Genomic DNA, 25,422 nt, shown 5'->3' with positions numbered 1-25,422 from the left:
GGCTCCACATGAATAGGAATTACCAAAGTAACTGCAAAATCTAACTGTGAGACTTCACAAAGATGGAAAAGGATACAGAAAGATCAGTGGCAGAATAAAAAAAAAGAATAATCACAACCAAGTTGCAGCAATAATCAGGAGGCAAACAGAACTACATCATCTGCATATAATAGCATGCAAAAAGTCTGATCATCAACTTCCAAGTTAGAGGCCTTAATCTGAATAGCTAAATCATTGACATAAATTGAAAATAAAATTTAAGCAAAACACAGAGATAACTGTGTACACAGTTATGATCAGGAACATTGCCATTAGCTTTATTTGGAGGTTTAATGCTACTCCAGAGAAGGACAGATTTTGTTTGCTGTGTAATTTAGGGGAAGTTGAGAATAAGGTTCATTTTATGATTTACTGTCCTGTATATGAAGATGTAATTGAGGTACTTTTCAGTAAGATGTCCTCTGTTTATTTTGATTTCTTTTGGTTGGATGACCATGAAAAACTCGGGTTATGTTTTAGAAGGGGAACCCAGAATTTCTTTGCTAGGCCTGGGATAAAAGGTAACATACTTTGTTTGAGAAGTGAGCTGGAGAATAATGTGTGTTTTGGATGTATTGCTGCAATGCTAATATATTGATGTCTTGCAAGGCCATGAGGGTTGGGCAAGAAATCAATCAATCATAATCAGGAGATATAGAAGGAGCCACGGTGCCACTAATCAGAGCTGAGGTAGCTGTCCTACTAAAATGATAATGCCATAGTCAGTCTGCTATTTGCACAATCTAGCTCTGAATGCAGATGGCAGCTGCTTCTGACTTGGTACAGGGGTTATCAATGGAAACCAGTTAATGTGAAGCTTAGGCAGTGTGAATAATGGTTCACAACATCAACCTCTATGAAGTAGAAAACACCCTTGCTTTCTGTTCGGTACAAAAACCCAAGAATAATCTTCTCTAAAGAACACAAAGAGTTTTTGTTCATATGAGACCAAGATATATTTGTTGATCTCAGATGGAGCCCAAAATGTTTAGTGTGAACTTAATCTCGACACACTGGAAGCATAATCCTGACAGTGAAGAACGCAAGTAAGAGTGCGCTGATACAAGGCTGGATGATATGGTAGGATCATTTAAAATCATAACTAAAACAACATATAATAGCAGACTTTCTAATTAGGTCTTTTATTTTTCTTTAGCAGTCACTTGTCACATTTTAGAAAAAAAGTTTATTTGTAAATCCATTAAAACAGCATAAAGGAAATAAATGTAACAGAAAACTGCAATTTGTCATCTAAATATGTAGTAATATGCAATGCCATGTGTATTTAGTCCTTTAAATTATTAGTAATTATCATAAAGCTGAAATACAAGAATAATTTAATCCACATACAAACGTCTAACAGCAGATATTAAGACATCATATTGCAATTTATAGCATCGCAACCAAAGTTTATTCTGCTGTAAGTATGAAATTCTTGCAGCTCCAATTTCAGAGATTTTCGTGTTTTACTATTTATTTATTCTACCAGCTGTTATATTTTTTTAAAAAATCCTCCCAGTATCAGAGCACTGAGAGCAGAGAACATATGAGAATGTGCTGACAGGGCCGCATTAACCCGGGACAAAAATAAACTATGACCTCCAATCGATCTTCTACTCCAGTTCTGATGCTGACATTGATCAGCACCGTCAGTCTGTGCATTGTGAATGTCAGTATGAAAGCCTCTAGACTACTGCACAGCCAGTAACAGACACCAATCTGTGGTTTCTGCTGGAGCCCCAGTCGGCTCTCATTTGTATTTAGATTTGTTAAATGTCAGTGTTTGTTTATGGATGATGCAGGGTTTAGACAAGCAAATTGTAATGGAGGACAAATACATCAGGAACAGATACAAGGGCAACAATCTGTGGCAGATAAAAATCGATGTCTTTACTTTAAATGTTCATGCACCTATCAGAAGGCAATAAATCACATTCAGAGCACAGTTAAAGCCTAAAAAAGTAAGCTTCTTCATCACCATGTACAGTAGTAAAAAAGCACTGGTAAAGATTGTGTATATCATAGCAGTCTTGAGTTTCCAGTGGCTCCTATAATTCTTCATTTTCTATGATGAACACATTGAAACACATGCATCTTTGTCACAATAAACAATTATGAATTTTTAGTCGTTGAAAGATTTATTATGGGCCTTCTGGAAATTTTTTAACTGCTGCGTCAAATACATACATACGGGAACTTAAATTATTGGTTTTGGTGATGTAGAAAGCTGTGGTAATCAAATTTTCTTAGTGGCGTACCTCTTAACGCCTTGTGACTGATTACAATTGACTACAGCTGCTGACTCTTCTTTAAATAAAACTCATTTGATCCAGTCCACTACAAACACCATAGTGGGAAAGTCTGAGTAGTTCAGCAAAGATCTGAAAAAGCACATCATTGACTTGAACAAGTGAAGAAAGTCACTTGCAGCCATTTCAAAGCAGCGGCAGATCCCAAATTCATCTTTGCAAACAAAAAGAAAACACAAACTATCACCTGCTGCTGAGAGACCATTGGTCAGGATGGTCAGACCAAGAATCACCAAAAAGCAGCCCTGGAATGAATTAGAAGCTGCTGGAACACAGCTGTCAGTATCCACAGTGTCTTACATCAACATGAGCTGAGACGCTCAATGAAAAAGGAAGTCCTTCCTCCAAAAACAGCACCTTAAAGCTCTACTGAAGTTTGCTGCTGATCACATGGACAAAGAAAAAGAGCTTCTGGAGAAAGTCCTGTGGTCAGATTTAACAAAAATTTTGCTTTTTGGCCACAATAACCCAAAATATTATGTTTGGAGAAGAGAAGGTGAGGCCTTTAACCCCAAGAACACCAAACCTACCATCAAGCATGGTGGTGGCAGTATAATGCTCTGGGGCTGTTTTGGTGACAGTGGAGCTGATGCTTTACACAAGTAAATGGAATAAAGAAGAAGGAGGATTACCTCCACATTCTTCAGGAAAATCTATAAAGATCATTCAGAAAGTTGGATCTTGGACAGAGTTGGATGTTCCCACAAGATGATGACCCCAAACACACATCAAAATTGGTATAGGAATGTCAGAGTAAGTCCTGACTTAAACTCCATCAATTATCTGTGGACTGTGATGAAGCAACAAGTCTGTGTCAGAAAGCCAACTAATTTAGCTGAACTGCATCACTTCTGCCAATAGAAGTGTTCAAATATACAACCAGAAGCTTGTAGATGGCCACCATAAGTGCTCAGTTGAGGTGAAAATGGCCAAAGGACATTGAACCAAATATTAGCATTTCTGCACATATAGTTTTGAACCAGCAGATTTTGTAATTTTTCCAGAAGACCTTTAACAAATCCATACAGGAACCCAATAACTTCTATAACTTAGTCAAAGTTATGGAAGTTATTGGAAACTCAAGACCGCCATGACATACATGGACTTTATAAGTGTATGTAAACTGTTGCTCCTGACTGTATCTGATATGCCCTTCATTAAAGCTTCTTTGGATAAACCCTAACTGACATTTTAGATTATTCAGGGGCCAACAACACTCCAACCAAGATCACACTGGATCTCACTCAGTTTTTTCCGGGCTTGCTGGGGTCTCGGTGGACTGATGCGGTTCTGCTGCCACCTTGTCGGCATCCTTTTTGCTGCCTTTCTTGGAGCTTCGGTTGGGGGTTCCGTTCAGGACGCTCTCGGAGCTCTGCAGTGTCTGGAAATGCTTCCTGGAGCCCAGCAGTGACGGGTTGTTGACCAGAGTGTAGAGCAGCTGCCAGCGACAGCGAATCCTCCGGCTGCTGGTCGTCTTGCTGGGCCTGTTCTCCTGAATCCCTGAAAGCATGAAGGAGGAGCAGGCTGAGGGCAGAATGAGACAGCAGACTGAGGGTCCATGACATCTATGTTTGTTGTTTGTTTTTTGTTGTGATTCTCCTATCCTTAATACACTGCCCGTCCAAAAAAAAAGCCGCACACTCTAGTATTTCGTTGGACCACCTTTAGCTTTGAAAACGGCACACATTCCCCGTGGCATCATTTCAGCAAACGTCCGCAATGTCATAGCATTTATTTCTGTCCAGAGATGCATTCATTTTCTGCCAAGATCTTATATTGATGATGGGAGAATCGGAGAGTCGCTGCGCAGATTCTTTTCCAACACATCCTGAAGATTCTCAGTTGGGCTGAGGTCTGGACTCTGTGGAGGCCAATCCATGTGTGAAAATAATGCCTCATGCTCCCTGATCCACTCATTCTCAGTGTGAGCCTCATGAATCCTGGCATCGTCATCTTGGAACGTGATCATCAGGGAAGAAAAACTCCACTGATAGAAAGACCTGGTCATTCAGTATATTCAGGTAGTCAGCTGACCTCATTCTTTGGGAACATAACGTTGCTGAACCTGACCAACCCCAGATCATAACCCAAACCCCCACAGGCTGGTAGGAACTAGACATGATGAGTGAATCACTTCATCCGCCTCTCTTCTTACCTTGATACGCCCATCACTTTGGAACAGGGTAAATCTGGACATGCCTGACCACATTTGTTCCTGGAAGATGATGGTTCTCCACTATCCTTCAGGTTTTAATAATGCATTGGACAGTTCTGAACCCGATTTTAGTAGTTTCAGAAATCTCCTTATTTGTTTTCTTTGCTTGATAGAGGCCAATAATTGGACCTTTCTGAGACAGATTAGCATCCGTTCTATGACTACAGGCTATGCTTTCTAACATGGCTGTTTAAGAAATGAGAAACTCCTCACTGCATCAGCCAGGGTTAAGTAAGTTGTTGCAGCTGAAACATATTCATCACTCCAATAAAAGACTCTTACCTATTTAACTACCTGCTTAGTTAAATCCAGATGGCAACGTTTTTTTTGACAGGCAGTGTATCATCTTATTCATGTCCTTTATTCTACTTAATGAACATGTTTTCTTCCTACTACACATTTTTTTTAATGTTAATCGTGCCGTCCTTAACCCTTTGGTAATGTTAAATTGATAGTTAGGCCCAAAAAAAGCATGCTAAGCTTTTCTAAACTTGGAAATATTTTATTGTCATATGACACAAAGATAAATTTGTTCATGTCAGATAGGGTCCAGCATGCTTGGTGTGAACTAGACCCAGACTACCACAGTGAATGCATAGTTCTGACAGTGAAGCACAGAAGTGTGATGGTATGGAGCTACATGAGTGTAAAAAGTAATGCTTTCCTTAAAGGATCTTAAAATTGCTCCCACTCTGCTCATTACTCCATTGATAGATTTACTATCAGTCCAACAGACTGTCACTTTGAGCTTTTCATAATTACAATTTTTCCTGTATATAAACTGCATGTTTTCTGATGTCTGTTTGTTTCCTGAAACCTAAAAGAAACTTTGCAAATCTGAGTAAAACTCCACTTTTGTACATGTTTTTTTCTTCATTATTTTTCATTTTTGGGCCCCTAAATGTCAGTTGTGACATTAGAGATTGAATCCTTAAAAATTTTCCAATCCATTAACTCTCCATATGTAGCAGGAAACTACACTGCTTGTTTTTTTTACCTCTGTTTGCTCCCTGAAACCTAAAAGAAACTGTGCAAATTTAAGTAGAATTCCACTTTTGCATATGGATTTTTTTTCATTATTTTGTGTTTTTTGGTCTCTAAATATCAATTGTGACATAAGAGACTGAATCCTAAAGAATTTTGCAATCTTTTGACTCTTTATCTAGCAGGAAAACTAACAATAAGAACATTTTCACTGACATTCGACTGACAATCGACATGAATGATTTCAACATATTTGACACACATTTTAGCGCTAGTGGCTTCAGGGAGAAAAGGCTGCAGTGGTTCTTTGGATCAGGATCTAAAAATGTCCACCTCTTTTTACCTTTCACCTATGTTTTGCTGGGTTTACATGAGCATTAAAGTGACTATAGATGTTTTGCTCATTGATATTCAGCAACCCCTAATGTTCAGCTACATGTGTGTCTGGATGTTAAAACTTGGTGTATTTGCAGTTTTGGGTTTCTACCTTCTTCTGCGTCTCGTATTTTCTGTCCAGCTCGTCCACCTTCCACCATCATGTCCAGCAGCAGCCCACAGAAAGCCTTCATCACCGGGTGGGACTGACTGACCTCCACCTTCAGGAAGTGGGTGTAGTATTTGTAGGCTGGATGGAGTCAAAGGTCACAGAAATAAAGTCAGACTCTTGGTATCAAATCACTCCAGAGCTACCAATTAAGTCACCTTCCTAACAAATGTATGCACCTAAACCTCCATCTAATGTATTCCTTCATGCTATTGGACTCCGTTTTGGTCCAGATCCTGAGATAACGTTACCTGGATCGTAGGACTCTGCAGTTCGGTGCAGCAGACTGATGTCGATTCGACCCAGATGGACGATGTTGAACAAAGCTGTTATCACCATCCTCCAGATCGCAACAATCAGCCCGACCACAGTGTTGATCAGGAACAGCAGATAGGTCAGGAGGAACAGAGACTCTCTGAAAGTCACCATGGAGAAGGAAGTTCTTACAGGAGACTTTAAAGTGAGATTGTAAAGAATCATTTCTTTAGTGGTGCTGGAGGAGTTTTCTAATCCGTGACTCTGGATGGAATTGGATACCTGATGTTTTTAAATAAAAGACTGATCAAACTGTGGGGGTAAAATTTAAAAAATGCAGGAAAGGAGGCTCTAAGAAAAGATTTTGAGCTGCATTATGAGAAGAATGTTTATCCTTTTTGTGCTTTGTCTGTTTTATCTGCCTTTTCTAACTATTAGAACCTGTATTACTAAATTACGGGGATACTCCTTTAGCTGTTCAATTCTAAACTCTGTAAATGTTATATTCTAGCGAGGTTTGTTTTAGAGCATTTTCTAAACTCGTAACTGAATTTGAATAAAAATTTTTAAGGGAAAATACTGATTTATTTAACATTAATACATTTCAGTATTAATTTGTTGGTCCTAAAGACTTAAAAATATATATTTATACTGAGTCCAGAAATAATAGTTGTAAATTATTTTCTAGTTTTTGAATGCTGTTATATATTACTTTAAAAAAAGAAGATTGTTATTATTCTAAATAATAGCAAAACTTATTATAGATATTTATTACAAGTAATGAAGAAGCAAACTTTTACTTGTATTTTTTTGAAGAACTTGCTGTTTTGTTGAATTACAGTTATCTATTAAAAATCACAGACAAAAATGCATAAATTTTGCCAAACATAAAAAATAAAAACAGGCAAGGATTTAAATGTCCATATTATGAATCTGTATTTTTTATAAATGGCAATTTGTTCTTTTATAGTGCTTTACAGTAAAATTACGATTTTTATTGTTTTTAAATCATAAAAAATATATATTTTTCATATATTTGTCATTATTATTATTATTATTATTATTATTATTATTATTATTATTATTAGCATTAGCATTATTAGCATTATTATTATTAGCATTATTGAGTTATATGTGACTTAAAAAAATTAAAAAGTCACAAATAATGCAGAGATCAGAAATCTTTATATATTTCTTATTATTTCTTTTACAACGTGAATATTAAAATTACACAATTTTGTTGTATTTAAATCAGCTAAAATATTATTATTTGACAAATATTTGCCATTATTTTGATCACTCAGTGTTTTAAAATATGAGTGTTTTTCAAGGTATTTTTTCTGACATCTTTGCTGACAGATTTTTACTTTTTTTTTTTTTTAACAGAATTAGTTCTTTACAGTGTAACTAATGCACGGTGTTTTCTCTTGAGGATTACGTAGTATTAATGTAATTAGCAGCAAATAGAACATCCAGTTACAGGGATTATTCCACTAATAATTAACAGCCTAATCAACACATCATTACATTAAACTCCATTTCTATAAATAAGCTCAAATAAACGAGCATACCTGTTGTTTAAGTCTCTGGTACCAGCTTCCTTCTTGATGAAGGCAAACTTAGCAGCGATGTGCTGCAGGGCTGTGACCAGAATCAGAGTGACCCAAGCCGGCCTGAGACAACACAAACACAGAATATAAAAATATAATCTCTGTTTGGATCAGTAAATAAAACATATGAAAAACTGCTGACTCACCAGGCCTGTCCTGCAAGTTCAAAGACAATAAAGTTCCGGCCGTAAAAAATGGGCACGATGATGAGAAACACCAGAAACAAGAAGCAGATGAAAAACATGACGGTCTGAATCGCCATTCCTGTAAAGACAGAACAGAAACACTTTCATCTTCAATTTAAACACATTTACAAAAGGAATCAGACTCTTTGTTCACAGTATTTTTTATTCTGAGAGAGCAGAACATTAAAAATACTTTGTGATGTGACAAAAAGAATTAATACTAATGATTTATCACATGCTCAACAAGTACAGCAGCAAAATGAAAAGTGACTGTTCAACAAGGCAATGACAAGAAGACATGAAAACATTCCTTAAAAATACAGGAAAAAGTCATAAATAATGAAGAGTAAAGAGATTGTGTGTTATGTTCATGCATCTGAGCATCTGTGCTTACATCTAGATGTTATTTACACGACCGTTCAAAAGTCTGGAGTCACTTAGAAATGTCTTTATTTTTGAAAGAAAAGCATTTTTTCAATGAAGACAACATGAATTTAATCAGAAATACAGTCTAGACATTGTTAATGTGGTAAATGACTATTATAGAATATCTCCATAGGGGTACAGAGGAACATTTCCAGCAACCATCACTCCTGTGTTCTAATTAGAGGTCGACTGATATATCGGCCGGCCAATATTTTGGGCCGATATATGGACTTTTTTCAATATCGGTCATCGGCCGATATTTACAAATAAAAAGCCGATTTGTGATCAGGCACCCGTACGGGCAGCTGCCGCGACCGCTTTTCCCTTAGAAGGACCCCCGGCACTCAGAGAGCGGAGCATGAGCGGAGCGAGTGAGCCAGGCAACAACAAGCCTCGCTCCACACCTGCTTATTTGGTAAAAAAAACAGGTAAGAGATTTGTTTCTTGGTAAGAGAGAAAATGCAGTGTATTTAATTTGTAATATATACATGTATATACTTTTAGTGTTTAAATTGCCTTTTGTAATCAATGTGCTTTAAAAAAAAAAAGGATATCGGCCTTAAAAATCGGCTTCTACAATCGGCTTTAGATATCGGCCATCGGCTGAAAATTTTTTTAAAAAAGCTATCAGCATCGGCCTTTGAAAATCCCGTATCGGTCGACCTCTAGTTCTAATGCTACATTGTGTTAGCTAATGGTGTTGAAAGGCTAACGGATGATTAGAAAACCCTTGTGCAGTTATGTTAGCACATGAATAAAAGTGTGAGTTTTTATGGAAAACATGAAACTGCCTGGGTGACCCCAAACTCTCGAATGGTAGTGTATATATTCACATCATTACATATTTACCATGTGCTGTAACATGAAGATGAGGTGCTATGATTAATATTAATTAAATGAATGAAAACAGCAACTTCAACATCATGTTATTTTGATCTCTTTTCCATCAGCTCTCTGGTTGTAAATCTTTCAAAATTACTCACAAATCAAGTTTTCTGTAAGTTGCACACCTCAAATAGTGCATTTGCAGCTGTGGATTCATTTACAGTAGCTTCTTTACATAAAACACAGTGTATGTGTTTATGCTAATAACAGAACAGTGCTAACAGTATTTGTGCATCAATGGAGCTCTATTACTCAGAAAACTCACATATTTCAGGCTTTGATAAATGATTTCTGTTGTTAATAATGATGAAGAGTTGGTTTTAGTCTTCTCAAACTATAGCAGCCTGTGTCACACTTTAAAATATCTGAATTCATCGATGGTTTTTTAAAGTTTATTTAAAGTTTACCGAGGCAGACGATTGCAGCCTGATAGCCAGTCAGGCCCATCCAACAGACAACTCCAGCTCTGGATGGACGGATCGTCTTCTGGCTGTTATAAACATTGTAAATATCCCCTTTGTACAGTCCTTTCAGGTTGGATCTGAAATAAATCAAAACAGTAATGAATTAGGTTCAGTCTTCTCTATGTCACCAGAACGAATCAATAGAACAGAACAGAACAGAAGCAATATTGAGCTTATAATTAAAACTAAAATGTTAATCTAATTTTTCATAAAGAAAAGCTATTTTGTGTGAACAGAGACTCGTACCTGTGGAGAACCATGGACCTCATGAGCATAATCAGACTGACCAGACAGGACAGAGTCATGGCACACAGGTAGCACACTGACAAACAACAGGAAACAAAAGGAACAACAAATTAGTTGTTTGTTCGTTAATTTGCAGACAGGAAGGTGACTCTGCACAAACCTTCCAGCAACCAAGTGTAGAAAGTGACGATTCTGACGACCTCCATCCTGTCGTCTGATAGGACGATTCCAAAGCCCAGCAAGAGGAAGGCGATGTTCTCATCGATACCAGCTCGAACTATGTGGAGGGTAGGAACCACCAGGACGACTAGTAACAGGGCCGTCTGAGGAGGGAAACACAGAAACAACATCATATATACATAGTACACCAAAGCAAACAGATTTACATTTATTAAAACTGGGTTAAAAGGTGAAATCTTACATGATAAATGGCCACACAGGTGACAAACACTGACACTGCCAGCTTTAGAGGAAAACGGAACACTGAAAAACAAAATGAATCATTATTACTGCCTCACTTTAAAGCTTTAACTGTCAAAAGATAAAGAGTGTTATTCAATGAAAATATACATATATATCTGTATGAGGACTCTCACCTTTCTCAGGTAAATAAATATAACTCTTAGGCACCTCCAATATTCTCTGAAGCAGCGTCGGCTTGTCTGTAGCTGAAGAACTGCAGTAAATAAACACAGTAGTAAGAAAACAGAAATATTTAAACACAGAATAAGATCTGAGGATACTGAGGTCATGAGTCAAAATTCACCAAATTATCTAAGATATTATGGACTAAGCGTCAACCAAACACTGACCCTTATACTTTTCATTTATCAGTTTGAATTAACTTGTTGTAAGAGTTCGTCTTTTGAAGTTTACTCCACAACAGTTGAGGTTATTTTAACTTATGGGAAATGCATGCTCTGAATCTAAGGTTATTTTAGAAATATAATGGAAACCAAGTAAAACAAAAAAAGACTAGTGTCACAAATTTAGGATCAGATCAATCCTAAATATCAATTATGCTCACAATCTCGCCTTTGTTTCTGAGTCAGAGTGTTGAATAAAGATCAGTGAAATGAATATTATGATATCAAAGTAAAACTGACCTTTGAGTTTTCACATATAAAATGTCATCACTTCATTATATTTGCCTTATTAGATATTTCTGTGACATTTTGTCATAATTACGTTATGAATTTTTGAAAATTTATCATCAAAAACATTTTTTCTGGCCTTCTGACCACCAAAATCCAATCGATTCATCCCCAAGTCTGTGAGTCTTTGTGCCAAATTGTAAGAAACTAGCTCAAGGTGACTTGTCGCCTTCACAAGACTGGGATGGATGTGAATTCTAATTAGTTCCTCCTTTAGTTCAAGTTTGAGCCAAATTTGAAGAAATTCCCTGAAGGTGCTCTTGAGAACTGGGACATAATACGCTTTCACTGGTGCACAGACATAAAAAAACAAAAGAGTAAGTAGAAGAAAAAGCACAGATACTCCAGTTGTACACCTATGTTCTAAAACTGCTGTGGAATTTCAGCGAGGTTGAGAGAGGATGAGGAGGCAGACAGAGAGACACACTGGAGACTCAGATGACTTACACTACCATTCAAAAGTTTCAGATCACTTAGAAATGTCCTCATTTTTGAAAGAAAACCTTCTTTTCCAATGAAGATAACATTAAATGAATGATAAATCCAGTCTAGACATTGTTAATATGGTAAATGACTATTCTAGCTGGAAACAGCTGATTTTTAATGGAATATCTCCATAGGGGTACAGAGGAACATTTCCAGCAACCATCACTCCTGTGTTCTAATGCTACATTGTGTTAGCTAATGGTGTTGAAAGGCTCATTGATGATTAGAAAACCCTTGACAACCTTTGAACGGTAGTGTATATTTTGGAAAGTATTTGATATATTAGTCTAAAAAGAGAGTAATTTTTCCTTCACAAAAACTACAAATAGTAGTTTTAAAGCTATGTCCTTTTTAAAAGGAGATTCTGGGACAGATGTGACTGATAATAAAAAATAATCATCACATTTCAAATGGTTTAAGATCAATGGTGATGGACAACAATAATACATGTTTCTCCTTATTTTAACCATCGATACATTTAGTAGGTTGTGTAAATGAATTTCCTGTTGCTCTTGCGTCATGATGATCTTTTACTGAGTACATTAATGTAAATCTTTGTTTTATCTCCACCCACCTGGCAGCTGATGACTTCTTCTTGAGAAGTGACTTCACATAGTTGGTGTAGTAGCTGCTGTCCAGGTCCTGAGGGCAAAAATAGTTAAAAATGTGTCACTTTGTGAGCTTCAATTTCCAAAATGACTACATTATTTCAACCTGCACTTCAATAAATTACTGTCAAAATGCAGCCAAACTCTAACAGTAGTGTTCTGTTGTTGTTTGTCCAAAAATACAGCTACATAATGTAAAATCTGATGGCTTTTGCAGTCAAAAACAAGAATTATCATTAACAGCAGGCTACTGTAAAAAAATGACAGTGTTAAATGCATGAAACATTTTTGCACAACAGTTTATGTGTTACATTACTGATAACTTTCTGTGACACCTACGGATGGTAGGCCACGTTTTACTTTTTTACCATTACATTAAATTATCTTTTCTTAGTTTGTAGAATATATTTAAAAGACTACAATTTGTCAACCATTGCTACCATTTGAATAAATGCCTCAGATCCATAAAATTTAACTTGCATTCTTCTTTATCCTTAATTGTTTTAGATGTTTCAGCGATCTACACATGTTTAAATGTTGGCAAAATCTAAATTTTAGATCACAAATGTGAAAACACGCTGTTATTTATAGTAAATATCTGCAATTCAAAGTAATGTTTATGCATTTTCAAAGGGGAAAGTAATGTGATTTACAGGTAAATGCAGTTAAAATGAATGTTGATTTCAGCATTGTTCTGTTATTCTGTCTATGTCTAGTGAATTATTACTGCACATTCCTGAAAATGACAGTAATTCTCAATGGACGAGCAAAAACTATTATTTTTAAACAAGAAGCTGAAGTTGAAAAGATTAGTGAGTAAATTAGTCCCGCTTTATCTGTTAAGTTCTTTATTTATTGTGACCAAAAAAAGACCAAATCTGTAGACAGATTAAACCTGCTGTAGAAACAAGCTCTCTGCTGTATTAATACGTTAGAAAAAGGGGAAAAAATATCACCTCTCTCATCATAATCTGCTCAGAGACGCTGAGTTAAAGCCGTTCTGCTTGACAAGCTGCTTACTCTAATCACGGTTGTTTTACATAGTTCAAATTCACGTTTCACTTCTTCAGCTGCAGCACAGACGGACGGAGATCAGTTTAAATGCTGCTATTTACACATGAAAAACATGTTGAACTGTGTGTCATCATGAGACAAATTACAGATTTGTAGCTTTCTGCATGTTAGTGTGTGTATTCTGACTCTTTTGTCCTCACCTCGTCATTCGTTGGTCCTTTAACGAACAGTAAAGGAAACTGGACGCAGAGATAAGCGAGGCAGCACAGCTGAGGCAGGCTGGCGAGCAGAGCATAGAACTTATAGAGCTGTGAAGATCAAAGAAATAAACAATATTGAAAATGATCAATTCAGCCAAACTGTTCAGTTTTATGTACTCGGGGTTTGTGTTTTTATGGAGCTTTGCTGTTAAAACATAAAACAAATAATGAAGAAAACAGTTTTTGCTATTTTCTGCCAAAGATCAAAGCTGCAATAATGAAAACTTTCATACAAACTGTGGATTTAATTACTATTATTGAAGTAGAATGGTTTAATAATAGTGACAAATCTAGATGTTTATCACCAGGCAATGATGCCTCACAAGAAAATGTGTCGGTCCACAGCACATAAATGCATCAGTTCCACAATAAATGCAGTAAAATTATGGGATGTTTGTATTCTTTACCATTGGTCTGCATCCCTATCATATGACTTATGAGTTTTATGTCACATGAGCCTTGAATTTCTTTCATTTTGCAAGTCTTTCACAAAGAAGACCAAGGTTTGTGTTCTGTAGGCGACCAATGCTTTGTGGCGTTTTTACTCACTGTTTACTTTCATTTTCAGTCAGTGGACAACTAAGTTGTTAAATTTAAGCACTATAACTGCTTGGTTAGGCTGAGGATGAGATCACGGTTTGAGTTAAAATCCACCCATACAAACATTAAACACAACCAAACCCAAAGACATTCCCCAAAAACATTTAGACATTTCACGATTTTACAGCCTTTTACATGAAAAATCATTCATTTTGCACTGAAAACCACTAGCATTTTTTGGTTGTGTTTTGTGAGACTGGACTTCACCAGACTTTGCAGTTTTCATCTTGTTTTAGTTTTATTATTATTAATTCAGCTTTAGCGTTTAGTTGGGAGGCAGTTTAGAAAAAGCAGGAACGAGCTTCATGAAAAAAAACAACTGTGTACAACAAAACAGACAAAGTGAGCAACAAGCTGGTACAATTTAATTAAATTCAAAATGATTTCACCAATTCACAACATATTTCATTTCAAAATACTTCAAAAGTTGTAACCCTAACCCCGCATTTTGTGTTTTGTACTTTGTATTCTTCTTTTTTCTTTCTTTCTATTTAATTATTAACCTCTCTGTAATTGTGTATATTTCACAAACCTTTGTTTATTGTACTCTGGCGAAACTGTTTCATCCAGGATGAATAAAATTGATCTTATCTTGTCTTGTCTTATCGAGGTAAGGTGAAAACCTTACAAATTTATACAGAGAACTCAATAAAACCAAATTTCTCTTCGGGAGATATCTTCGGAAAATTGGCGACAGTGAGAAAGAAAACAAAACAAAACTTGCATTGAATATTGAAAGACCCAAAAAAGCTGAAAGGAAAATTTATCTTAAATTCACTTTCAACAGGAGGATGCAGGTCTGTGTGTGCTTGGATTTATACAGTGATAAAATATCAGTACTAAGCTCCACTGTTTCCAAAAAATCTGATATTACAGCTTAAAAATTGACCATCAGATGGCACAAAGTCAAACATTTTCAAATTCTGGATGCATCCTTTAATGTAAAATCTGATGTAGAACAGTGGGAGACTATCAGACAATGTAAATTTGCCAACTGTCAGATGTATTTGTTAAACAGTTTGACAGCTATTTACCAGTTTTAGTCCATTTTGTGCAGTGTCTCAAATCAACAAGCAAAGCTTTTTTGCAGCAAAATCAGAATTTTATATGATTTCTTTACATTAATGTGAAGATTTCAGGTATTATTTCACCGGTTTAGCTGAAACTCCAGCGTAGTACCACAAAATATTTTAATATTGTGATTCAAAAAAGGATTTTGCTGATATCATCCCCTCTGAATATTAACATAATGTTGTTTTCTCACCTCTGGAGTCTTTGGACAGTCGAACTTCTGCCAAACAAGAACCCCAAAGTGACTGAAGGAGAGAATCGTCCCGAACACGTAACCGGCTTTGTGCTGCAGAGTCCCACAAACCAACAGAGGGTAGTACAGCAGCGGATAGTAGAAAATAGCAATAATCTTCATGTACTCTGGCAAATGAGAGATAAAAAATGAGAAACTTATGCTTCATGCTCTAACATTTAACCTCAAATTTGCAGTAGTGACAAAACAGAAACAGAAAGCTGCTCTAAAAAGCTTCTCAGAGGGTGTTTTGATCATTTTCTGAAACCAAAGTGCCTTAAAATAGTTAATTTCATGCCTCAGTTTACTCTCCTTTTACAAGTTTAAAGGTACTAAAACTTCAATAACAGCCACTTTGAGTTTATAGTGTTGCCAATTTATAGTTTTGGGGTTTTTTTATATGACCTTTGAGGGAGATAAAATGTTAAAATGTTGTGCATGTATTTAGCATTTATGGCTTCAGTTTGTTCTGTGAGTGATTAAATTCAGCTTTTAAGGCAAAATTTAAGAGATACTGCATTCAAAAATCACCACCACTCCAATCAAACCATGATAATACATATAATTACAGCTAAAATTCAAGAGAAAAATGAACTGTAGACACACTAATGATGAATAAATATGCAGATATCCACCTTTAATCTCAGCCGGAGTGTGTTTGCAGAAAGGCAGAGGGTCTGGACTGATCACCAGCATCACCAGCTTACTGAACACAAGTCCAAAAACCGCCATGACCAGCCCTTTTTTCTGAGTCTGGTCCAGAAAGTTGGCTGGACTGAAGAGCAAACAGGAACATTTATATCACCTGAGACTAAAAATACAGTTTATTATTCTTTAGACTTCCCAAATAAGATAAGCTTTTATTAATCCCACAGAGGGGAAATTTGCAGAGTTTTATGTAGGAAACATCAGTCAAAAGTGAAACTAAACAGAAAATATACATAATAATTGTTAATATTGGACAGATCCTTTCATATGTGGACATTCTGATTTTGCACAGATTCCTGTAGATGTTTGAAATAACAATATTGCACATATCTATATATTGGAAAACTAAAATATTCACCTGAAGATGCTGGAGGATCCTCGCGTGAATCCCTGACAGAACTTGTTCTTCCTGGTGAGAACCGCCAGGATTAACATGATCACCAGCTGCAAAGAAAGAAGAAAGTAATCAGGCCTAAAATCTTAAAGCTTTTCCACTTTTCAGTTTTCAATTTATTCATACAGTACAGTTTTACATACCACACATCAGAAAAAATGGATTTAAGCCTCAATTCAATCCTCCAGAAAGGTTTCAGGCATTTGTTTCTGTCATATCAAGGACAAAAACTGTAATATATGGTTTAACGCTCTGATTCAGAAGCTAGTACGTATGCTTTGAGTTAGAAAGTTTTATTTTACCAAAGTAGATTCTAATCTAGATGTGTTTCATCACTTTAATTTACTGCAAATTCAGTTTTTGTTGGAAACATGTTGGTTTTTGCATTGAAATCTTGAGGGACAATAAACGTAATTATGTTTTTTATGTGCAAAACACAACAAAAAGCACATTTTCTCAACTAACTAGTCATGCATTTAATTAAGTCTTGACTATTTATGCTATTAATAGTGTTTTCAGTTACAGTAGCTCCGAAAGACTTGCAACTTCATGAAAAAGTGCAGCGTTTTAGATAGAACTCAAAGGGATCTGTATGCCAGGAAAACCTGGTTTTGCAGAAAACATTGTTCAGACTACAGTTCCTCGTTACGTCTGATGAGCTGCAGTGATCCGGCTGCCACAGTTTATTTCACTTTATCAACTGAACAAAGAAACTGGGCCACGTCCACTCTGTGTGCTGCATGAGGATAGTCCTGAGTTTTCTTCTCTTGTAAGTGGGTTGAAGGCAAAATGAGAGTAAACATCATTAAAGTGAGTTTCTGCCTGAAGCATAAAAAATGGAGGGATTTGAAAGAAAAAAAATCGTTATATTTAACTTATGTTCTACTTGGAAGGAGTTTAGTTAAATTGTTAAAGCTGCTCCTGCTGTTCAGAAGTTAAGCGTGTTATAATGCAGATGTTTACTGAGTGTATGTTCACACATCAGCACCACACAACCAGCAGAAATCAGCTGTTACTAAATACGAACTCAGATTGTTACATAATAAGCTTTTTTCCATTTCAGGAGCTTGTGGGTTCTTAACAACCTTTAGAACCTCTTTCAGGGCAGAAAAACATTCCTTCTGATGTATAATTACTTCTGAAAGGCCCTGATAAACTGCTGTGTGGGTCTTGATTCAAATAAGTTAAATTAGAGGAGAACAATATTTATTTTTTTACTCTGCCTTCTTAATCTCCTAATCAAATCACAGTCTTATTTGCTCTAATAGCAGCATAATTCCTCGAGCTTCAATAAAATTCAACTGGATTTCTCTTTTGGGTTCTTGAGGACGTTTCATCCTCAACCAAGAAGCTTCTTTAGTGAACTTTAAAGTGCTCAAGAACCTAAAAAATAAGTCCAGTTGCTTTATAGTTCCTAAAATTAACAAAACGTGGATGACTGAGAAGCTACACAACAAACCTTCATTTTTGTATTTCCTGTGTTCTCATAGAAGTGGAGTTAGGTCCAGTTATTACTATTTATTATTGTTTTGTTGTTAAAGTTGTGGTCAAAGCCTAAAATAACTGCATGGAGGCGTCACCAAGATGGTTGCCAAGAGGATAGATTTGCCTGTAACAGTTTCAGACTGTCTCTGACATTCCTTAAGATCCAACCCAACTTAGAAAGGTATTTATCTGGAACTAACTACTTAAGAACTTCACAAACTAGAGCTGTGCCAGAAATGACTCCCTATTTACTATCTAGTGTGGTACACTTAGTGTCCCAACATAAAATCATGTCTTTTTTTCCTTTTAATTAATAGACTTTCTTGTCATTAAGCCAGTAGAACCAACTTTCCAATAGTCTTATCTGAACAAATCCTCCAAATGAAGCAAACTGACACCTACAAGCTTTTTCTAACTGAACCCCACATCAGCAGGACGACATTTCTGTTTCTGCAGCATCCAAAACCACAACAAATCTGTTTTTTGACAATGCTGCTGCTTAGATTTGATTAGGTTTAGGACTGGAACAGCTTCATAAGAAATAACAGTTTGGGGTTGAGGTGCTTTTTTTTTATATGATTAAAAACAAGAAAACAAACCATCGTATCCCATGTTTAGTGCTTGATATGTGGTTGTTAATTCCTCTTTTTGCACTCAACAATACTGAACCTGTTAGATGAACAAGGTTGAATTGAAATGATGTGGGGACCGTTTATCTTCATCTATACCTAACCAATACTTCTTTATAGTTCACATGCACAGTCATTTTTACTGACTTGAAAATACTTACAGATATTGATAGCATACATATGTGGAAGAGTCTGTCATCTGCGGTCGGGCCACATGGTAAAATAACTCTGTGGCAATAAGAAAATGACATTTACAGAACATAACAGGACAACAATCTGGCAAGAATGGTTGGAAAAAATGGAAACTTTATGATTTTTAGAGACTGATAAATGAAGAATTATGATTAATTCTTAATTGAATGAAACCTGATTTCAAAATTTGACTCTCAGGTGGTGCAAATTAAACAAAATCACTGATCAAAACAATAAAAATCCGCACTTTTACACCATTATCAAAGCACCAGCAGCCTACTTGTACAACTAATCAATACTTTAAAAAGCTGAAAACATAATATTTCAGAAAAAGAATCAAGACTTTACAGACTTTTGACCTGATCTGACATCTTTACTGTCTTTATACTCACTCTTTGGGTGGTTTTGTCGGCTCTGCGTTGTACCAGTCTGAATAATCATAGTAGGAATATTCAAAAGGCTCAAATTCAACCTTGCTGTGATTCATCGCAGCGGTTCAGTCGAGTCAGACGGGTAAAAGCGGGACTGATCCAGATCCAGAGGATCCTCCAGAGCCTCCTGCAGTCGATCAGGTAGCTTCAATCAGAGGTCTGCTGGTTCTGCAACGTGTCGGACAGTTTAGCCCAAACACCTCGAAACATTCCAGCCCGACTAAGAGCTCAATGCTACAGATTAACATTGAGGGAGGGAGGAGAGCAGGTTCAACAGCACAGGAAAGAAGAAAAGAACTGTCTGAAATACTGCCTCTTATTCAAGATATTCAAATGTCACTTATTAGAAGAAAACGTTCTTGAAGACAAGGACTCATAAGTGCACTCAGTTACTTAAAAATGTCATGTTACGGAAATAAAAATGCATGCACAAGTGTCAAAATTGCTTGCTTCAATACTGTCATAGTTTTTGGTGGTTTAAAATAATACTAAATCCAGTTGTTCTTTATCTGTCCATCCCATTCAAACATTTTCTTCCACTTATCCAGAGTCGCAGGCAGCAGGTGTTCCTCTCGACAGCAACGTTTTCCAGTTCTTCCAGAGGAATTATCAGTTTTATTGTAAATGTTTGCTCAAAGATGGAACTTTTCCATATTTGTTTGACCTATTTATCCGATATTACAGATTCTTAGTTAACAACATGATGAGAAATAATAGTGAAAATTTCAGGATTTTATCTTTAATAGTGTCTGAGTTACTGTCATTCAAAAAGCCACAAACTTCAATGTGTGAAAAACCTGCTGGAAATGGGCCAATGGACAATTAAAAAACAATATACACTACTATTCAAAAGTTTGAGGTCACTTAGAAATATCCTTTTTTTTTTAAAGAAAAGCATTATTTTCAATGAAGATAACATTAAATGAATGATAAATCCAGTGTAGACATTGTTAATGTGGTAAATGACTATTCTAGCTGGAAACTGCTGATTTTTAATGGAATATCTCCATAGGGATACAGAGGAACATTTCCAGCAACCATCACTCCTGTGTTCTAATGCTGCATTGTGTTAGCTAATGGTGTTGAAAGGCTCATTGATGATTAGAAAACCCTTGTGCAGTTATGTTAGCACATGAATAAAAGTGTGAGTTTTCATGGAAAACATGAAATTGTCTGGGTGACCCCAAACCTTTGAACGGTAGTGTATATTTTGGAAAGTATTTGATATATTAGTCTAAAATTCCATAGATTTTAAGTGTGCAGAGTTAACAATTAAAAAACGTTTCAAGCAAATCAGAGATAGTTGAGCAGGAGACCCCTGATGATTTATGGAAAAACACATTGGAGAGAATCCAAGACACAAAGCTGGGTTTGTACTTCCTATCTATTATTGAATGGTTCCTTTCGTCCCCCAAGTGAAACACTGAAAGTTCAACCTGTCATGTCCTGAAGGGAGTTGAATTTAAAAGACCATCTGACCGGCACTCAAACCCCAGTCACTGCTCATCACCTGCTAACACCATCCTACAGTGAAACGTAGTGGAGATCAAGTTGTGATGAAGGGCTGTTTCTAAGCAAGGGAGGCTGTTCTAAATGAGGTTCTAAACCTGCTTCAGAGTGCAGCAGATGAAGACTGGAGTGACTGCTCACCTTTCACAATGACAGTGAACCAAAACAGCACTGGAGTGGATTCAGGACAAACCTCTGACTGACAGACTTACACTGAATGCAACATCTGTAAAAAGATCTGACAGATTCTTCCCATCCAGTCTGAGAAAACCTGAATGAAGTAATCTGAACTTTCTGTAGCTGCTACAAACTTGAAACTTGTGAATTTAGTTTTTAAGAATATTAGAAGCTGCTTGATTTGTGTATTTGTTACAGCTCTGGGTCAATGCTCTCCTTCACCCCTTTGCTCTGTTTTAATGTCTAACACACCGCAATGTCTTGAGGTTTTCGTATTCCTGCACCACTGTGTTTTGTAATGTCATTTTTTTGCGCTGCAACGTGGCGTTAACCTGTTTGCCTCCCTCTGCCTGTTACTTAAGAGGCTAATCTCATAATAAGATGAAAATCTCTCATTTGAACAGAGGCTACCTTTGTGTGAAACGAGCTTAGCGAAGGTCAGAATGTCGACACGTGAGGAAAGGCCTCGGTTCAGGACCACTTTTCATAATGTGGAAACAAAACGAGAACAAACAGAGCGAGGAGCATCCAGAGCTGAGGATGAACACAGGCTGCAGAGCTTCAGCTTCACTAAACTGGAGCTTAAAGTGCTCGTTTTGTGCATCATAAATGCTATTTAAAGGTGCATTTTCAGCCTCTGTGGACTTTCAAAGCAGCTCTCTGCTGCAGATGAATCTCCTCTGGGAGTTCAAAGTTTCACAATCTGGATCGGTGAGCTCCCTCATATGACAGATCTGATCCCAGGATTTTTCTGAAGTCCGAAGGCCAAACACGAGACCCACACTTTCTGCATAAAAAAGCCCCAGTTAATGCGTTGGATGCTATTCCTGTCTCCCCCAAGAATTACAGCTCAGATTTAGTCCTTAGAATAATAAATAACCTGATTAAAATCAAAGCCGTTCGCTTCCTTTTCTCCCTCTTTTAATCATCTTTTACACTTTGAGTAGCAGCTCTGGATTACGAGGCTGAAGAGTGTGTTTGATGTGTCCATTGGAAGCAGCAGGAGTCCACTTCTTCTCCTCTGTTGTGTCTCTCTGACACCTTCAGCGTGTTTGAATCAAAAGCTAAAGTAAAGCTGAGTGACGTCTCTTATCCAGCTGACATTTAGTTCACATGCAGCAGCTCTCCATTCAACCACAAACATCTGATTTCACATTTCATTTCAAAGCAGAAAGCAATTCATTTCAATCATACTGTAATAAATTAACTGCGCAGGTGTCAGTGTAAAGATAAGAGGTAAGAATGAGCTACTGAAGTGTGCATTTTGTTAAATTAATGCTAATTTTCAAGACATTTACAATAAACAAAATAGAGCATGAAGAGTTGTATACTTTTATCTGAGATTTATGGGCAGAAACTGAGAAGTTCAGCTGTGTTTGTTGTGGAAGAACATCACAAAGCTCCTGTTTCAGGCGGCAAAGAAAACCAGATTTACCTCCAGTTTCCTTTTTATTTCTGCCCTAAGATATATCTAAAAAAAAAAAAGTATTCCTTCACCTTAGAATCCACCTTAATTGTTTTTTAAAAATTTAATCACTGTTAATACAATTTGCTGTTTTTGACTAGAATTTACCAAAAAAAAAGACTTTCTTGCCAAAATGAAGACAGATTTCTTATTCACCCTAATTTTTGCTGTTGTTTTAAATACACTGCGTGAACAGACTTGATTCTGCATTTAGCACAGATTTAAAAGCATCAATAGGAAGTACATTTGGAATTAGTTCTTTAGAATCAAAGCACAAAATCCTTTACAGAACAATAATATAGGAGGGAAACTCATTTTAGAAGGGAAAAGTCTCGACAACAGAAAGAAATAGACTCTGAATCTAACAAAGATTTGGCTTCTCTTTAAGGCAGGGCTACTCAGCTAGCCATTGCTCATGGGCCACATAGAAAAATATCTCTGTTTGTGTGGGCCGCAACCTAAAAGTACTAATTTAATATGTCTGAATTATGTAAAAGATTTAAATAATCAAGGTAATATTCAGTAACAAAATATTTTAAATGCACTACAATAGAAAGACAATTTCATTAGGCTTTTGTAAAAGTAAAATAAGATTTTGTTGAAAATATATTATACTTGGCTTTATAGATCTATTTGTGGCTGTTTTCTGCATTTCCAGCAAAAGCAAAAAGGCCAAATGTCATGACAAAAAAAATTGTCATATATATCAAATTACAAAATGGGGCTTTATTCACAAAATATGAACAAAATACATACTTACTGCATATTAGCACTTTTTTTGTAACAAACAAAAGTACTGTTTCAAAGTTTTAAAATATTTTTCAAGCAATGCTTTTTTGAGAAATTAACTAAATTACATCAAAAAACTAAGTAGGTTTTATTCCAAAAAAAAGTGAATAAATTAAGATATTGCTTATAAAAAATTAATTGGCCTACTACTCCGAAAAATAAAGTAAAAATTAAATCTTGCACATCACAAAAAAGTTCATCTGTGGCCAAAAACCAACCATTGTAAAACATACGAACATAGCTCTTTAGGTGACCTACTTTTTTTTTGCAATGAGGTATTACTAAATGAAATAAAAAACATATAGGTGTGCATTATTCACAGAAACTGTGCATCAATAGGCAGCCCTGACAGAAGAGGTCAAAGCTAAAACAATTACACAGTTTAAATCAGGACATTGTACCACATTTCTTAGCATAGAGAAGCAAAGTCAAATTCACGCAGGATTTAAAATAAGAAAAAAAAAACTTTCTGAAGTGTCTCAGTAACAAAATAGTGGCGGTGTAGATGTTGCCACTGGCAAGTTCACCCAACTACTGAACACAGATAGCAGGTTTAAATAAGACACTGACAACTGACTGACCTGTGAACGTAGGTTTGGGAAGTGTGTGAAGTCATTGTCACCATGGTCTTGATAAAGAGAGAGTTTCTCCATGAATGCAGAAACATCATTCACTAAGGCAGGCAGCAATTTGTTGTTTCCCTGGAGCTTCAAATTTAGGGAGTTCAGGTGCTTGGTTGTGTCCACCAGAAAAGTTGCTTCCAGTGCAAACATCTCATCGTTGACATGATACAGATCGGTATGCTTTCTATGTGCAATGATCGAATCACCATCAGTAAATCCACCAACTTCTCCAGTACAATGCTTCTGCTCAACCATCGCACTGCGGCGTGCAGCGTCAGGTCTTCATATTGTGTCGTATTCTTCTACTAAGGTGCGGAACTGTCTGTGCTTAAGAGCATGGCCTCTAATGTAGTTAACAACTTTCACCACCTTACCCATCGTTGTTTTCACTTCACCACCTTTGAGTTTGCAGCAGAGCTGTTCTTGGTGAAGAATACAGTGGTAGGCAAAAAAAAGTCTGGAAATGCGTCTTCTTTTCTCATTAATGCAACAAGTCCTCTTTCTTTTCCAACCATCGACGGTGCACCATCGGTGGTAATTGACACCAATTTCCCCAAATCAATCTCTCTCCCTGGTCCCTGGAAAAAGTCAGTGAGTGGCAAACAAATGTCCTCTCCTCTTGTTTGGCCAGTCAGTGGCAAAAGAGCAAACATTTCCTCCATGAATGTGTCACCATTAAAAAACTGAGCCCATAAAAAAGGGATTCACTGCAGTCCAGAAAACACTTTTTATCAGCTCTCCCTCAGTGAAAGGCCGCTGACTCCTTGCTACATTCTACGCTACTTTGAATGATGCCTCCGTGATTCTGTCACTTTCTTTACAGCTGAATCTCAAAACAGTTTGTTGACCACGAAGATTTCCAATGAGACTGCATATTCTGTCTTTTCTTATATTACTGCCTGGTGGAAAGTCAGCTTTGAAGTCTTTGTGACAGTCTTTGTGTCGTGGTGGCGCTGGAGATTCGTTCGTTTTGGAATGGACTGTTTCTGGCAAAGAAGACACACTGTTAGGCTTGTTATTTACCTCCACAGAAGCAAATTCTTCCTCCCATGACTGTTGAAATGTCCTGTGTTCATCACATAACTAGCGTCTAACTTTACCGGCGGCAGCCATGAATTCCACTTCCATTAGTCTTCTTTTGAGTCTTTTTGGCGGTTAGCAAACAGCCTATTGCTGCATTACCGCCACCAACTGGTACAGTCCCACAATTGCAACACTTACCTGCCTGTTGTCAGTAGGTCAAACATATTGCCCTCTGGCGTCAGCATATCAGAAACTCTTTTGTCCTCATTGAAAGTAGAAAAAAATATATTTACTGCTTACAGTAAGCCGTGGGCCGCACCATTGCAGCGTGCGGGCCGCATGCGGCCCGCGGGCCGCGGGTTGAGTGCCGCAGCTTTAAGGGTTGTTAATAAAAAGGCTGTCTGAGGAGT

At 36.7% G+C, this 25,422-nt stretch overlaps 1 protein-coding gene across 2 annotated transcripts; it reads right to left on the bottom strand.

The window, feature by feature from the left end:
- Positions 1-1,907: 1,907 nt before the first annotated feature.
- On the bottom strand, positions 1,908-19,635 carry LOC111575101 (receptor for retinol uptake stra6-like). 2 transcript variants are annotated; one of them, XM_055011401.1, is made up of 17 exons: positions 19,388-19,635; positions 18,965-19,031; positions 16,654-16,739; positions 16,223-16,362; positions 15,549-15,715; positions 13,625-13,732; positions 12,377-12,444; positions 10,759-10,838; positions 10,584-10,645; positions 10,323-10,485; positions 10,163-10,238; positions 9,860-9,993; positions 8,103-8,220; positions 7,918-8,019; positions 6,343-6,506; positions 6,035-6,172; positions 1,908-3,872 (listed from the first exon to the last, which is right to left on the bottom strand). In XM_055011401.1, the coding sequence occupies exons 1-17, from the start codon at positions 19,480-19,482 to the stop codon at positions 3,589-3,591; spliced, it is 2,052 nt and encodes a 683-aa protein (XP_054867376.1). In that variant the 5' UTR covers positions 19,483-19,635; the 3' UTR covers positions 1,908-3,588. The 2 variants fall into 2 exon arrangements, with proteins under 2 accessions (XP_054867376.1, XP_054867378.1); XM_055011403.1 differs by having other exon boundaries at positions 1,908-3,848; positions 19,388-19,632.
- Positions 19,636-25,422: the final 5,787 nt, after the last annotated feature.

Source organism: Amphiprion ocellaris, chromosome 1 (assembly GCF_022539595.1).
Source record: "Amphiprion ocellaris isolate individual 3 ecotype Okinawa chromosome 1, ASM2253959v1, whole genome shotgun sequence".
In the NCBI taxonomy this organism is placed as follows: domain Eukaryota; kingdom Metazoa; phylum Chordata; class Actinopteri; family Pomacentridae; genus Amphiprion; species Amphiprion ocellaris.
Note: the sequence above shows the minus strand (reverse complement) of the source record. Positions and strands in the feature narration are given on the sequence as shown.